Source organism: Coregonus lavaretus (genome assembly GCF_964263955.1).
Source record: "Coregonus lavaretus genome assembly, chromosome: 22".
Taxonomy (NCBI): Eukaryota; Metazoa; Chordata; class Actinopteri; order Salmoniformes; family Salmonidae; genus Coregonus; species Coregonus lavaretus.
In genome coordinates, this window is record NC_140009.1 from 14,398,252 (window position 1) to 14,412,736 (window position 14,485).

The 14,485-nt window shown below is 43.9% G+C and overlaps 1 protein-coding gene across 1 annotated transcript in view; it reads left to right on the plus strand.

Annotated features, from left to right (window-relative positions):
- The window catches only part of LOC311149528 (plexin-D1-like), a gene marked incomplete at its 5' end in the record, with an annotated part of 99,225 nt that overhangs the window by 18,943 nt on the left and 65,797 nt on the right, over positions 1 to 14,485 (plus strand). Inside the window, 5 exons of the mRNA XM_084186709.1 lie at positions 3,206 to 3,305; positions 9,790 to 9,888; positions 11,559 to 11,651; positions 11,790 to 11,883; positions 12,715 to 12,872. Coding sequence (XP_084042835.1) covers positions 3,206 to 3,305; positions 9,790 to 9,888; positions 11,559 to 11,651; positions 11,790 to 11,883; positions 12,715 to 12,872 — 544 coding nt within the window. The remainder of the gene's footprint in view (positions 1 to 3,205; positions 3,306 to 9,789; positions 9,889 to 11,558; positions 11,652 to 11,789; positions 11,884 to 12,714; positions 12,873 to 14,485) is intronic.

Consider the following 14,485-nt stretch of genomic DNA (forward strand, 5'->3'; position numbering starts at 1 on the left):
ATTGGGCTGATTTCTGACATGCTGTTCCTTCTTTTTCCGTAGTGTATTTCTGTATTTTTTTAGTGATTCACCATAGTGAAGGCGTAGGCTCAGGTTTTCTGGGTCTCTATGTTTTTGGTTGGATAGGTTTCTCAATTTCTTTCTTAGGTTTTTGCATTCTTCATCAAACCATTTATCACTGTTATTACTTTTCTTTGGTTTTCTGTTAGAGATTTTTAGATTTGATAGGGAAGCTGAGAGGTCAAATATACTGTTTAGGTTTTCTACTGCCAAGTTTACACCTTCACTATTACAGTGGAACGTTTTGTCCAGGAAATTGTCTAGAATGGATTGAATTTGTTGTTTCCTAATTGTTTTTTGGTAGGTTTCAACACTACTTTCCTTCCATCTATAGCATTTCTTAATATTATTCAGTTCCTTTGGCTTTGATGCCTCATGATTGAGTATTGCTCTGTTCAAGTAGACTGTGATTTTGCTGTGGTCTGATAGGGGTGTCAGTGGGCTGACTGTGAACGCTCTGAGAGTCTCTGGGTTGAGGTCAGTGATAAAGTAGTCTACAGTACTACTGCCAAGAGATGAGCTATAGGTGTACCTACCATAGGAGTCCCCTCGAAGCCTACCATTGACTATGTACATACCCAGTGTGCGACAGAGCTGCAGGAGTCGTGACCCGTTTTTGTTGGTTATGTTGTCGTAGTTGTGCCTAGGGGGGCATATGGGGGAGGGAATGCTGTCACCTCCAGGTAGGTGTTTGTCCCCCTGTGTGCTGAGGGTGTCAGGTTCTTGTCCAGTTCTGGCATTTAGGTCGCCACAGACTAGTACATGTCCCTGGGTCTGGAAATGATTGATTTCCCCCTCCAGGATGGAGAAACTGTCTTCATTAAAGTATGGGGATTCTAGTGGGGGGATATAGGTAGCACACAGGAGGACATTTTTCTCAGTTGAGATAATTTCCTTTTGAATTTCTAACCAAATGTAAAATGTTCCTGTTTTGATTAATTTAATAGAGTGAGTTAGGTCTGCTCTATACCAAATTAGCATACCCCCTGAGTCCCTTCCCTGTTTCACACCTGGTAGTTTGGTGGATGGGACTACCAGCTCTCTGTAACCTAGAGGGCAACCAGTGGGTCCATCTCCTCTATACCATGTTTCTTGTAGGATGACAATGTCTGTATTTCCGATTTCTTTGGTGAAGTCCAGATTCCTGCTCTCTCTCTCTCTCTCTCTCTCTCTCTCTCTCTCTCTCTCTCTCTCTTTCTCTCTTTACACACTCCCCATTTTCTATCTTTTCACTCTCTCAAACACTTCCCCCCTCTTTTTTTCACCCTTTGTCTCCCTCCTTCTCACTATCTTTCACTGTCTATTTTGTTTCTTTCACTATTCCTCTGTGTCTCTCACCCCTCCCTCTCCCCCTTTAAAAATGTCTATTCTCCCTAACAGCTTCTCCTTGACAGAGACATGACTGAGAGTGTGTGTTTAACCATAGTGCTCACTGAGAGGCCCTGAGAGTCTGTGTGTTCAGTGTGTGTGGGATGTTCATTCAGTGTGTGAGGGTCAGGGGTGGGGGGTTCAGGATGGCTCTATAGGACAAGCAGCTAGAAAGGACAAGAAGCTAGAAAGAGAGAGTGTTTGTGTGTGGGTGTGTGTGTGTGTGGGTTTCTGTGTGTTTGTGAGTGAGAGACATTTAGCGAAAACAAAAAAGCTGCCTGATAAGATTCCCTGGAGTGGGTTGTCTGCTTCTAATCACCAACCAGCACACACACTAGGCTTGGGCGGTATCCAAATTGGCATACATTCATACCGACCTTGTGTCGTCCCAGGATATTTGGTAATACCTGCACTGAACACAAGGGGCGCTATTTTCAAACCCCACTGAGCCGCTGTAATCCAAAGGTTATAAGTGATAGCAAGTACATGTAAAATTCCATAGAGAACACATCGCAAACATTTTGTACAGTCTCTGACCTAAACTATTTGCAGGACAGACATCCCAGCTCATAAAGTTATACAAGTAACTCAAAAATGCTACTCACAGTTTGCTGCACGCACAAAACAAATATTAGACAGCAAGGCTCTTGATCCAGGAGGCGATTCTCTGCTGTTACCAACCGAAGCTTGATTTTGGAAGAAGCTAACCACTTAGCTAGATAGCTAACTAGCTACTAAATTAGCAAACCAAATGCACTACTGCAGAGCATTTATCACATTTTAGGCAGTTAACTTAATAGTTATAAGATATCTAGCTGGCAAACATTTAGTTGTGAATTCCATAATGTAACTAGATCACCTGGCGCATTCTGCACAACAGTGAGTTGTGCTTGTAAATGATGAAAAATTATGTGACAGGTGAAATGAAGAACGCGATCTTCTTTATCTCCTAACGTATTGCACAAATTGACTGCAGGTATTTACAAAAAGTAGCTACAAATATTCAAATGTATAAAATAAACTTGAAATAAATAGTTTCAACGGTATTGACGGTATTAAGAGTGTGTCCCCTGTAGCACAGCATGGCGCTTGCAATGCCAGGGTTGTGGGTTCGTTTCCCACGGGGGGCCAGTATGAAAATGTATGCACTCACTAACTGTAAGTCGCTCTGGATAAGAGCGTCTGCTAAATGACTAACATTTTAAATAAAAATACATCCCGTGGCTATTTCCAAATACCCCGGTATACGGTTTACCTCCCAAGCCTAACACACACACACACCACTACACGTTCCTGCAAACCCGTCCATCTCTTCAATCTTAATCGGCAAGCTGCACCCCTTCTCCCATGGTTGTATGGAGACAGACAGGGAATCACTGGAGGTGCTGTCACTCCAGATGTTGGGACATCTGTCTTCCACCCGCAGGCAATAGAGACACACATAGTGGAGGTGTTCCAATTTGGGCTGCTATCTGGGAAAACACACACACACACACATACACACGTGCAATCACGCACGCATGCACACACATACACACAGAGCGCTCCCTCTGGGATTTCTGACTTTACGGAGCACCTAGTGAATAGTGGAGCTCTCTGTTTAGTACCTTCTCTCTGTGCCAGTGTAACCATGTTTGACCTTGCATGTTGCTTTGTCCACTGATTTGTCCACTGGGTTTGTTTGAGTCTTTACTACAGGCTCCAGGTCTCACCTGTGTGTGTTTGGCCAGTGTCAGAGGGTGTAACCCTTATCAATGTGTGTTCTCCTGTGTGTCAGGTGTACCAGCTGTCTAAGCACCAGGTGGAGGTGTTACTGGGACCAAGACAGCCACTCTTGCCTCTCCACTAAAGACGACTCCAAACCCAGCCTGCTAGAGGTGAGTTACCCCTCTGTGTTAAACCACTCCAATCAGACATACTGGCTAGATTAGAAGTAGCTCTAATAGGCAAGGATCAGTGCCCCACTAGTCCTAACCTTAAAGTGGCAATCCGCATTTGAAACAATAACAAAACCTCACCCCGCCATTGTTTAAGTAAAAAGCTGAGGGGTGGGGCTGAAGAAATGTAACCACTCTTAAATGAATGGACAGAGCTATGGATGCATGGCTGACCATCCATGATATCAATATTATAGTTTTAACAATGTGCTGAGGCGATACAGTGTTTGTTTGCATTTACTTTGTTTAAAAACATTGAAGTTAAACAAGCTTATATTTTGGGTTCTGATGGGGTACGACAGTTGAACTAAGCTCATGAGGCATTTATAAGTTATATTCTTCAAGAATCAATGGGTACATATCATTAATTTATAAGTCCAAAAATGGATGTAGCAACGGAAGATTGCCCCTTTAAACATTAGAGGGGAAGACTTCAACTTAACCCTAGATCAGTGGCAACCAATCACAAGCTCCTATGATGATCTTAGTCCATTCTCATTTGGCCTCATGTAACAGCCTGGCAAGTCATGTGGTCATACCAGGTCAAAGCTATCTTACTGTTGTCAGCCATTTTTAAAACAGCCCATAAAACTTAGGGAGACATGGTTAACACACTCCTAATGAGATAATGGGCCATGTTAAAGCCTCTCTGACCTTTCCAAAACTCTCTCTCCCAGTTCTTCATGGTGGTGGCTTTTGATAGGCCCACTGGAGCCAGTGTGTTGAAGAATGGGTTCACTGTTTCACAGATTTTCCTGTCTTATGTACAATGCTGTATAAGGTTGCCATGGTGTCCAGTTAGTGTGTACTGTGACCGAGTGTGAAGAGCTTATATCGGAAAATGAATGTTAGTAATGATGTTTTCAAAATTGTCCAAATCTGGCATTGAGGACTGAGCTCAATACTAAACCTCTTTTTTCAGACCTCTTTTGAGATATAAAACATCTGAGAAGCTTTAATTGTGATGAGAACGCCTTTCCCTTTAAGTATTGTTATGTTACGGCAGGACAAGCTCGTTAAGATTATCATAGCTGTAACAGCCCCCTAGACACACTCCTCACCTCCTCTGAGCATGCCTATGCCCTGACAGCATCACCGCTGTGGTACAGCCAGCCACCCCTCTCTCCTACTGCCTTTGGTGTTAGAGCCAAGAGTAAAGTGTTAACACACAGCAAAGTCCCTCTGCCACTATTAGGAGCCCCACTCACAGGCAGCTGTTTCTGAAAGGAGAGGAGGGGGTCTGATTGGGTCCAGAGAGACTGATGTACTCAGCTGGAGGAGTGTGGTTAGGTGAGTCAGAGTGAGTTAGTCGGGCCATACCATGACAATAAATGTCCTGACTGAAAAATAAAAGTCCTATCTTTTTTTTTTTTGCAGATAGATTGTAACTTCCATCAATGTAATTGTCTGCATCACTTCCAATCCCCCATATGATTGTATTTTCTCGCAAATATATATATATATATATATATATACATACATACATACATACACATACATATACACATACATACATACATACAGTTGAAGTCGGAAGTTTACATACATTTAGGTTGGAGTCATTAAAACTCATTTTTAAACCACTCCACAAATTTCTTGTTAACAAACTATAGTTTGTTAAAGTCAGTTAGGACATCTACTTTGTGCATGACACAAGTAATTTTTACAACAATTGTTTACAGACAGATTATTTCACTTATAATTCACTGTATCCCAATTCCAGTGGGTCAGAAGTTTACATACACTAAGTTGACTGTGCCTTTAAACAGCTTGGAAAATTCCAAAAAATGATGTCATGGCTTTAGAAGCTTCTGATAGGCTAATTGACATAATTTGAGTCAATTGGAGGTGTACCTGTGGATGTATTTCAAGGCCTACCTTCAAACTCAGTGCCTCTTTGCTTGACATCATGGGAAAATCAAAAGAAATCAGCCAAGACCTCAGAAATTTTTTTGTAGACCTCCACAATTCTGGTTCATCCTTGGAAGCAATTTCCAAACGCCTGAAGGTACCACATTCATCTGTACAGACAATAGTACGCAAGTATAAACACCATGGGACCACGCAGCCGTCATACCACTCAGGAAGGAGACGCGTTCTGTCTCCTAGAGATGAACGTACTTTGGTGCGAAAAGTGCAAATCAATCCCAGAACAACAGCAAAGGACCTTGTGAAGATGCTGGAGGAAACAGGTACAAAAGTATCTATATCCACAGTAAAACTAGTCAGATATCGACATAACCTGAAAGACCGCTCAGCAAGGAAGAAGCCGCTGCTCCAAAACCGCCATAAAAAAGCCAGACTACGGTTTGCAACTGCAGATGGGGACAAAGATCTTACCTTTTGGAGAAATGTCCTCTGGTCTGATGAAACAAAAATATAACTGTTTGGCCATAATGACCATCGTTATGTTTGGAGGAAAAAGGGGAAGGCTTGCAAGCCGAAGAACACCATCCCAACCGTGAAGCACGGGGGTGGCAGCATCATGCTGTGGGGGTGCTTTGCTGCAGGAGGGACAGGTGCACTTCACAAAATAGATGGCATCATGAGGAAGGAAAATTATGTGGATATTTTGAAGCAACATCTCAAGACATCAGTCAGGAAGTTAAAGCTTGGTCGCAAATGGGTCCTCCAAATGGACAATGACCCCAAGCATACTTCCAAAGTTGTGGCAAAATGGCTTAAGGACAACAAAGTCAAAGTATTGGAATGGCCATCACAAAGCCTGACCTCAATCCTATAGAACATTTGTGGGCAGTACTGAAAAAGCGTGTGCGAGCAAGGAGACCTACAAACCTGACTCAGTTACACCAGCTCTGTCTTGAGGAATGGGCCACAATTCACCCAACTTATTGCGGGAAGCTTGTGGAAGGCTACCCGAATCGTTTGACCCAAATTAAACAATTTAAAGGCAATGCTACCAAATACTAATTGAGTGTATGTAAACTTCTGACCCACTGGGAATGTGATGAAAGAAATACAATCTGAAATAAATAATTCTCTCTAACTATTATTCTGACATTTCACATTCTTAAAATAAAGTGGAGATCCTAACTGACCTAAGACAGGGAATTTTTACTAGGATTAAATGTCAGGAATTGTGGAAAACTGAGTTTAAATGTATTTGGCTAAGGTGTATGTAAACTTCTGACTTCAACTATATAAATATGTATAAACTCAGCAAAAAAAGAAACCTTCCCTTTTTCAGGACCCTGTCTTTCAAAGATAATTCGTAAAAATCCATATAACTTCACAGACCTTAATTGTAAAGGGTTTAAACACTGTTTCCCATGCTTGTTCAATGAACCATAAACAATTAATGAACATGCACCTGTGGAACGGTCGTTAAGACACTAACAGTTTACAGACGGTAGGCAATTAAGGTCACAGTTATGAAAACTTAGGACACTAAAGAGGCCTTTCTACTGACTCTGAACAACACCAAAAGAAAGATGCCCAGGGTCCCTGCTCATCTGCATGAACGTGCCTTAGGCATGCTGCAAGGAGGCATGGGGACTGCAGATGTGGCCAGGGCAATAAATTGCAATGTCCGTACTGTGAGACGCCTAAGACAGCGCTACAGGGAGACAGGACGGACAGCTGATCGTCCTCGCAGTAGCAGACCACGTGTAACAACACCTGCACAGGATCAGTACATCCGAACATCACACCTGCGGGACAGGTACAGGATGGCAACAACAACTGCCTGAGTTACACCAGGAACGCACAATCCCTCCATCAGTGCTCAGACTGTCCGCAATAGGCTGAGAGAGGCTGGACTGAGGGCTTGTAGGCCTGTTGTAAGGCAGGTCCTCACCAGACATCACCAGCAACAACGGCGCCTATGGGCACAAACCCACTGTCGCAGGACCAGACAGGACTGGCAAAAAGTGCTCTTCACTGACGAGTCGTGGTTTTGTCTCACCAGGGGTGATGGTCGGAGTCGCGTTTATCGTCGAAGGAATGAGCATTACACCGAGGCCTGTACTCTGGAGCGGGATCGATTTGGAGGTGGAGGGTCCGTCATGGTCTGGGGCGGTGTGTCACAGCATCATTGGACTGAGCTTGTTGTCATTGCAGGCAATCTCAACGCTGTGCGTTACAGGGAAGACATCTTCCTCCCTCATGTGGTACCCTTCCTGCAGGCTCATCCTGATATGACCCTCCAGCATGACAATGCCACCAGCCATACTGCTCTTCCTGTGAGTGATTTCCTGCAAGACAGGAATGTCAGTGTTCTGCCATGGCCAGCGAAGAGCCCGGATCTCAATCCCATTGAGCACGTCTGGGACCTGTTGAATCGGAGGGTGAAGGCTAGGGCCATTCCCCCCAGAAATGTCCAGGAACTTGCAGGTGCCTTGGTGGAAGAATGGGGTAACATCTCACAGCAAGAACAGGCAAATCTGGTGCAGCCCATGAGGAGGAGATGCACTGCAGTACTTAATGCAGCTGGTGGCCACACCATATACTGACTGTTACCTTCGATTGGGGGTGGTGGGGTTGGAAAGTAATAAAGAGAAATATATATTTTTAAAGGATATGTATATACAGTGGGGGAAAAAAGTATTTAGTCAGCCACCAATTGTGCAAGTTCTCCCACTTAAAAAGATGAGAGAGGCCTGTAATTTTCATCATAGGTACACGTCAACTATGACAGACAAAATGAGGGAAAAAAATCCAGAAAATCACATTGTAGGATTTTTTATGAATTTATTTGCAAATTATGGTGGAAAATAAGTATTTGGTCAATAACAAAAGTTTCTCAATACTTTGTTATATACCCTTTGTTGGCAATGACACAGGTCAAACGTTTTCTGTAAGTCTTCACAAGGTTTTCACACACTGTTGCTGGTATTTTGGCCCATTCCTCCATGCAGATCTCCTCTAGAGCAGTGATGTTTTGGGGCTGTCGCTGGGCAACACGGACTTTCAACTCCCTCCAAAGATTTTCTATGGGGTTGAGATCTGGAGACTGGCTAGGCTACTCCAGGACCTTGAAATGCTTCTTACGAAGCCACTTCTTCGTTGCCCGGGCGGTGTGTTTGTGATCATTGTCATGCTGAAAGACCCAGCCACGTTTCATCTTCAATGCCCTTGCTGATGGAAGGAGGTTTTCACTCAAAATCTCACGATACATGGCCCCATTCATTCTTTCCTTTACACGGATCAGTCTTCCTGGTCCCTTTGCAGAAAAACAGCCCCAAAGCATGATGTTTCCACCCCATGCTTCACAGTAGGTATGGTGTTCTTTGGATGCAACTCAGCATTCTATGTCCTCCAAACACGACGAGTTGAGTTTTTACCAAAAAGTTCTATTTTGGTTTCATCTGACCATATGACATTCTCCCAATCCTCTTCTGGATCATCCAAATGCACTCTAGCAAACTTCAGACGGGCCTGGACATGTACTGGCTTAAGCAGGGGGACACGTCTGGCACTGCAGGATTTGAGTCCCTGGCGGCGTAGTGTGTTACTGATGGTAGGCTTTGTTACTTTGGTCCCAGCTCTCTGCAGGTCATTCACTAGGTCCCCCCGTGTGGTTCTGGGATTTTTGCTCACCGTTCTTGTGATCATTTTGACCCCACGGGGTGAGATCTTGCGTGGAGCCCCAGATCGAGGGAGATTATCAGTGGTCTTGTATGTCTTCCATTTCCTAATAATTGCTCCCACAGTTGATTTCTTCAAACCAAGCTGCTTACCTATTGCAGATTCAGTCTTCCCAGCCTGGTGCAGGTCTACAATTTTGTTTCTGGTGTCCTTTGACAGCTCTTTGGTCTTGGCCATAGTGGAGTTTGGAGTGTGACTGTTTGAGGTTGTGGACAGGTGTCTTTTATACTGATAACAAGTTCAAACAGGTGCCATTAATACAGGTAACGAGTGGAGGACAGAGGAGCCTCTTAAAGAAGAAGTTACAGGTCTGTGAGAGCCAGAAATCTTGCTTGTTTGTAGGTGACCAAATACTTATTTTCCACCATAATTTGCAAATAAATTCATAAAAAATCCTACAATGTGATTTTCTGGAAAAAAAATTCTCAATTTGTCTGTCATAGTTGACGTGTACCTATGATGAAAATTACAGGCCTCTCTCATCTTTTTAAGTAGGAGAACTTGCACAATTGGTGACTGACTAAATACTTTTTTTCCCCACTGTATATGAGGTTCTGTAAAGATGGTCAGAAATAAAGTCTGAGCTCAGGTCTTCTGCATTGAGCCCCATCCTGCCATCTTTCCGCCATCTTTGCCATCCGGTGTGTCTGTTTTTCTAATCCCTCACCGCCCCTCCACTTTAGGCTGTTGTTGTTTCCCTCTGAGCAGAGCTTCACCCTCTCATTTCCTCCTCCTCCTCTCAGCCACATAAACAGGACAGGTGTTTTCCATTGTTTTCTTTAACCCGTGAGTGTTTGTGTCACTTCCTGTCCCCCAGAATTCTGCTTGCTGTCCAAGCCTTGTGGCCAAGGATGTTCCACCTTCGCCCTCAGGGATAACCCAAGACTTCACCCTGTCGCTAAGCAACGTGGAGCAGGTACAGGATACACTGTTAGATATTATCCTAAATGTGGTACAGCCGGATAGGACTAAAGTAATTCTGGGTCTTAGAGTGAGATTGGTGGGAATCATAGTCGATCCCTCAATGGTTGCTCTTTAGGAGTGAGCTGAGACATCTGCAGGGACTGTGGGAGAGGTTAGAACCAGGATGATAAATGGCTTTAACTCTGCACTTATTTTACTCACCTCTTAGCTGTCTGTTCCCACCAGGTTCTCACCTCTTAGCTGTCTGTTCCCACCAGGTTCTCACCTCTTAGCTGTCTGTTCCCACCAGGTTCTCACCTCTTAGCTGTCTGTTCCCACCAGGTTCTCACTTTTAGCTGTCAGTTCCCACCAGGTTCTCACCTCTTAGCTGTCTGTTCCCACCAGGATCTCACCTTTTAGCTGTCAGTTCCCACCAGGTTCTCACCTCTTAGCTGTCAGTTCCTACCAGGTTCTCACCTCTTAGCTGTCAGTTCCCACCAGGTTCTCACCTTTTAGCTGTCTGTTCCCACCAGGTTCTCACCTTTTAGCTGTCAGTTACCACCAGGTTCTCACCTCTTAGCTGTCTGTTCCCACCAGGTTCTCTGACATCTCTCAGTAGGTATACAGTCATTTACAGACATATGGAGACATTCAAAGAACACATAGCAATCTTTAGTACTATTCACCCTATTCACATCTTTCTACTTTTGTACATTTTGTACCTTCAGACACTGATTTCAGATCAGTCTGTATAACCCTAATCCTAACCTCAACATATTGAATGTGAGTCAGAAGCTGATTATGTATCAGTGATGAGGGTTTGACTCTGTTAGCGTGTGACATTCCATCTCTGACTAGTTGCCAGGTCTGGTCTGTCGTAACTATAACCCTGTGCCCTTTCACACACTCTCCCACTGGGTTTATATGGTGACAGAGAGTCACACACACATACACACATACACACACACACTTTACCGTCCAGATGTTGATGAATATGATGAATATGAATTATACATGATTCTGAATTTCTGCCTGGCAGGGACAATTATCCTGTGCTATTTAGATGTTTTACATTCTTCCCCTCCCAGGGTTGTCAATGGTTACCAGAGCTGTTCAGGGGGACACAGTTCTCTCCCAGCCAGGTCCCTGTTATTGTGTCTCAGCTGACACCCTATTCCCTACATAGTGTTCGTACATTTATAGAATCAACCCAGGAAGATCAACCCTGCTCGACTAATGGGTATCTTAGCTCAACTAGATGGAAACAGCCACTATGCTGATAATGGAACTAGAACAAGCACACCCTCTGAACAAAGAGACACTCTTTGTTTCTCCAATACAAACATGTCTAACTATGTGAAAACATGGAGTATCCTGGGTGCCAGGCTGTTGCTGCTGTCGCTTTCTTGCCAATGTTGTCTAGCCAATGTTGTCTTGCCAATGTTTGGCATGGATCCATCCAATTGCAAAGCAGTTGTCGGAAGCAGAAACAGACTGTCATCTAAGCTAGGACGGGGAAAATAAAGACCTAACCACATTTCTAAAGGCAAAATATCAATCCCAAAATGTGTTTTCACAAACCCCTGTTTTCCTGGGTGATGTCAGACTGCGGCATCCCTCTGATTGGTTTATAAATGAAGGTTTTATTGTCATGACAACGGATTGGTTTGTTTTATTCTGTAGGGGGAGGAGCTGGAGTGTGACTTTGGGAGTGAGCAGAGGTACGAGGCCCGATGGCTGGACAGTGGCTCAGAGGTTAAGTGCAGTGGAGTGATGGTGAGTACCTGTCACAACACAATCTGAGTGAAGGGGCCAGTCAGAAATAAGATGTTTAGTGTATGGCCAATTAAAGCCATGCTTACTGGTCGTGTATGGTGAAATGGCCAATCAGCGAGCTTGTTTCTGTCCATGTAGCTGACCACAGCGGAGAGGAGTCAGGTGTTTCAGCTCAACCTGCGGAGAAAGGGACACCTAGACAAGTACACTGACAGCCCTAAACCCATGACAGGTATGAGTACACACACATACGCAGGCATGTGCGCATGCACACACCCACACACCAGCCTACTCCCAGATGCTAGTATAGTCTCAATGTTAACAGGCCATGTGTTTGCCATGTGAGCCCTGAGAGCAGAAGAACAGCACTGGCCTACAGCCAGAAGAACGGCATACAGGACTAATACTTCATACCATACTCATTGCTCAGTCATCAAAACACACAAGCACACATGGTTTCTCTATGGGAGGTGCTGGAAAATGAACATGCACATCTGTTTCTTTAGCTTTCTGTTGTCATGTTTGTCCTCTCTGTTTCTCTAGCTTTCTATTGTCATGTCTGTCCTCTCTGTTTCTCTGGGTTTCTGTTGTCATGTCTGTCCTCTCTGTTTCTCTGGGTTTCTGTTGTCATGTCTGTCCTCTCTGTTTCTCCAGCTTTCTGTTGTCATGTCTGTCCTCTCTGTTTCTCCAGCTTTCTATTGTCATGTCTGTCCTCTCTGTTTCTCTGGGTTTCTGTTGTCATGTTTGTCCTCTCTGTTTCTCTAGCTTTCTGTTGTCATGTCTTTCCTCTCTGTTTCTCCAGCTTTCTATTGTCATGTCTGTACTCTCTGTTTCTCTGGGTTTCTGTTGTCATGTCTTTCCTCTCTGTTTCTCTGGGTTTATTTATATTATGTTGAAAATATGTTTAATCCAAAGGAACTGACATTGTTTCAGTATGATATATGTAGCCCATACGGTTATATAATGTAGCCCTTTCAAATAGCCTATGTGTTCTTATCAGAATGTATTGTGTTAATAAAGCCCTCCCCCTTCTCCCCTCCCTCCCTCTCCCTCACTCTTTCAGTGGAGGTGTATAACTGTGGGGTCGGCAGTGGGGATTGTTCCCAGTGTTGGGGACGTGAGGACCAGGGTCATCTGTGTGGCTGGTGTGACAACAGCTGTAGACCCAGGGATGACTGCCAGTATATAACTAGCCAGTGTCCTGACCCCGAGATCACCAAGGTAGGAATAAACACACACACACACAATGTCCCATCCGCGAGATCCATAAGACTGGACCAGTCTAACTATACTTTACACACTCGTTCATGCAATTCTCCATCCCGTCATTGTTGACCTAGGCCCTAATTTAGAACAGGAAGTGGTGGCGTCTTGTGATTAGGGTTTATTTTGGAATGGGAAGTGTTATTACAGAGCCTCATTAAACCAAATCAATCTGAAATATCACTGTTTACTGTACGACTCCCTGACTGGCTGACTCCACAGCACAGTCACAGCACTTAGCCACTGACCCTTATGGAGGAACAACACAACTGATCTGGAGGGATGACAGAGGGCATGAGAACACTTACCCACTGTCTAACCCTGTCTGTCTGTTTGGGCAAGTGTGTGTATGTTTGTGTGTGTGTGTGTGTGTGTGTGTGTGTGTGTGTGTGTGTGTGTGTGTGTGTGTGTGTGTGTGTGTGTGTGTGTGTGTGTGTAGCGTTTTGGGAGCGTGTGTGTAGAGTTGGGGGAGTGTGTGTGTGTGTGCGTGTGTTCATGTGTGTTTCTGTGCTAGGGGTGTTGAGGTGTGTGTATGTGGAGTTCTGTGCATACCATGTTTGTAGTGAGCTCGGTACGCAGTCACACAGAAATAGAATAGAGCAATATACATTACCGATGTGACCACACTACGACCACATGGGTCAAGGGAATGAATGTGTTTATTTGTATGCAGATCTCACTGTGGTCAGCTCCTAGTGGTCATTAAACCCAGTCAGCTAAACACATGGTTTCAACACTTCAGTTGGATTCATCTGAGTGACAGTGCTCCTTTCTACCGAGGCTTCGGAATATCTGTGGTTATGTCCCTATGTTTGAACTGCCAGGCATTAAAGAGTATTTAGAGTTGCAATCAGACCCTCTCTGAACGCTACTGAAAGCTGCCTTTATCTGTGCTGCAGACAGGAAGTACGGCTCACATGAGGCCCAGTTGGCCTAAACTCTTCCTGTAGATAAAACCTGCCTGGGCTGGCCAAACAGGGGAACAAAGGAGTCTGACACACACACACAGGCATGCTCGCACACACACACACACACACACACACACACACACACACACACACACACACACACACACACACATTCACTCACTCACTCACCCACCCACCCAACCAACCAACCAACCGCCACAACATACAGACCAGTAGATATATATATATATATATATATATATATATATATATATTTTTTTTTTAAGGGGTAGATCAGCTTTAAAACTGCAGATAGATTGTAGCTTCCATCAATGTAATTGTCTGCATCATTTCCAATCCCCCATATATTTTTTGTATATCTATATATATATATAAATATAAATATAAATATAAATATAAATATATATTTATATATACACTGCTCAAAAAAATAAAGGGAACACTTAAACAACACAATGTAACTCCAAGTCAATCACACTTCTGTGAAATCAAACTGTCCACTTAGGAAGCAACACTGATTGACAATACATTTCACATGCTGTTGTGCAAATGGAATAGACAACAGGTGGAAATTATAGGCAATTAGCAAGACATCCCCAATAAAGGACTGGTTTTGCAGGTGGTGACCACAGACCACTTCTC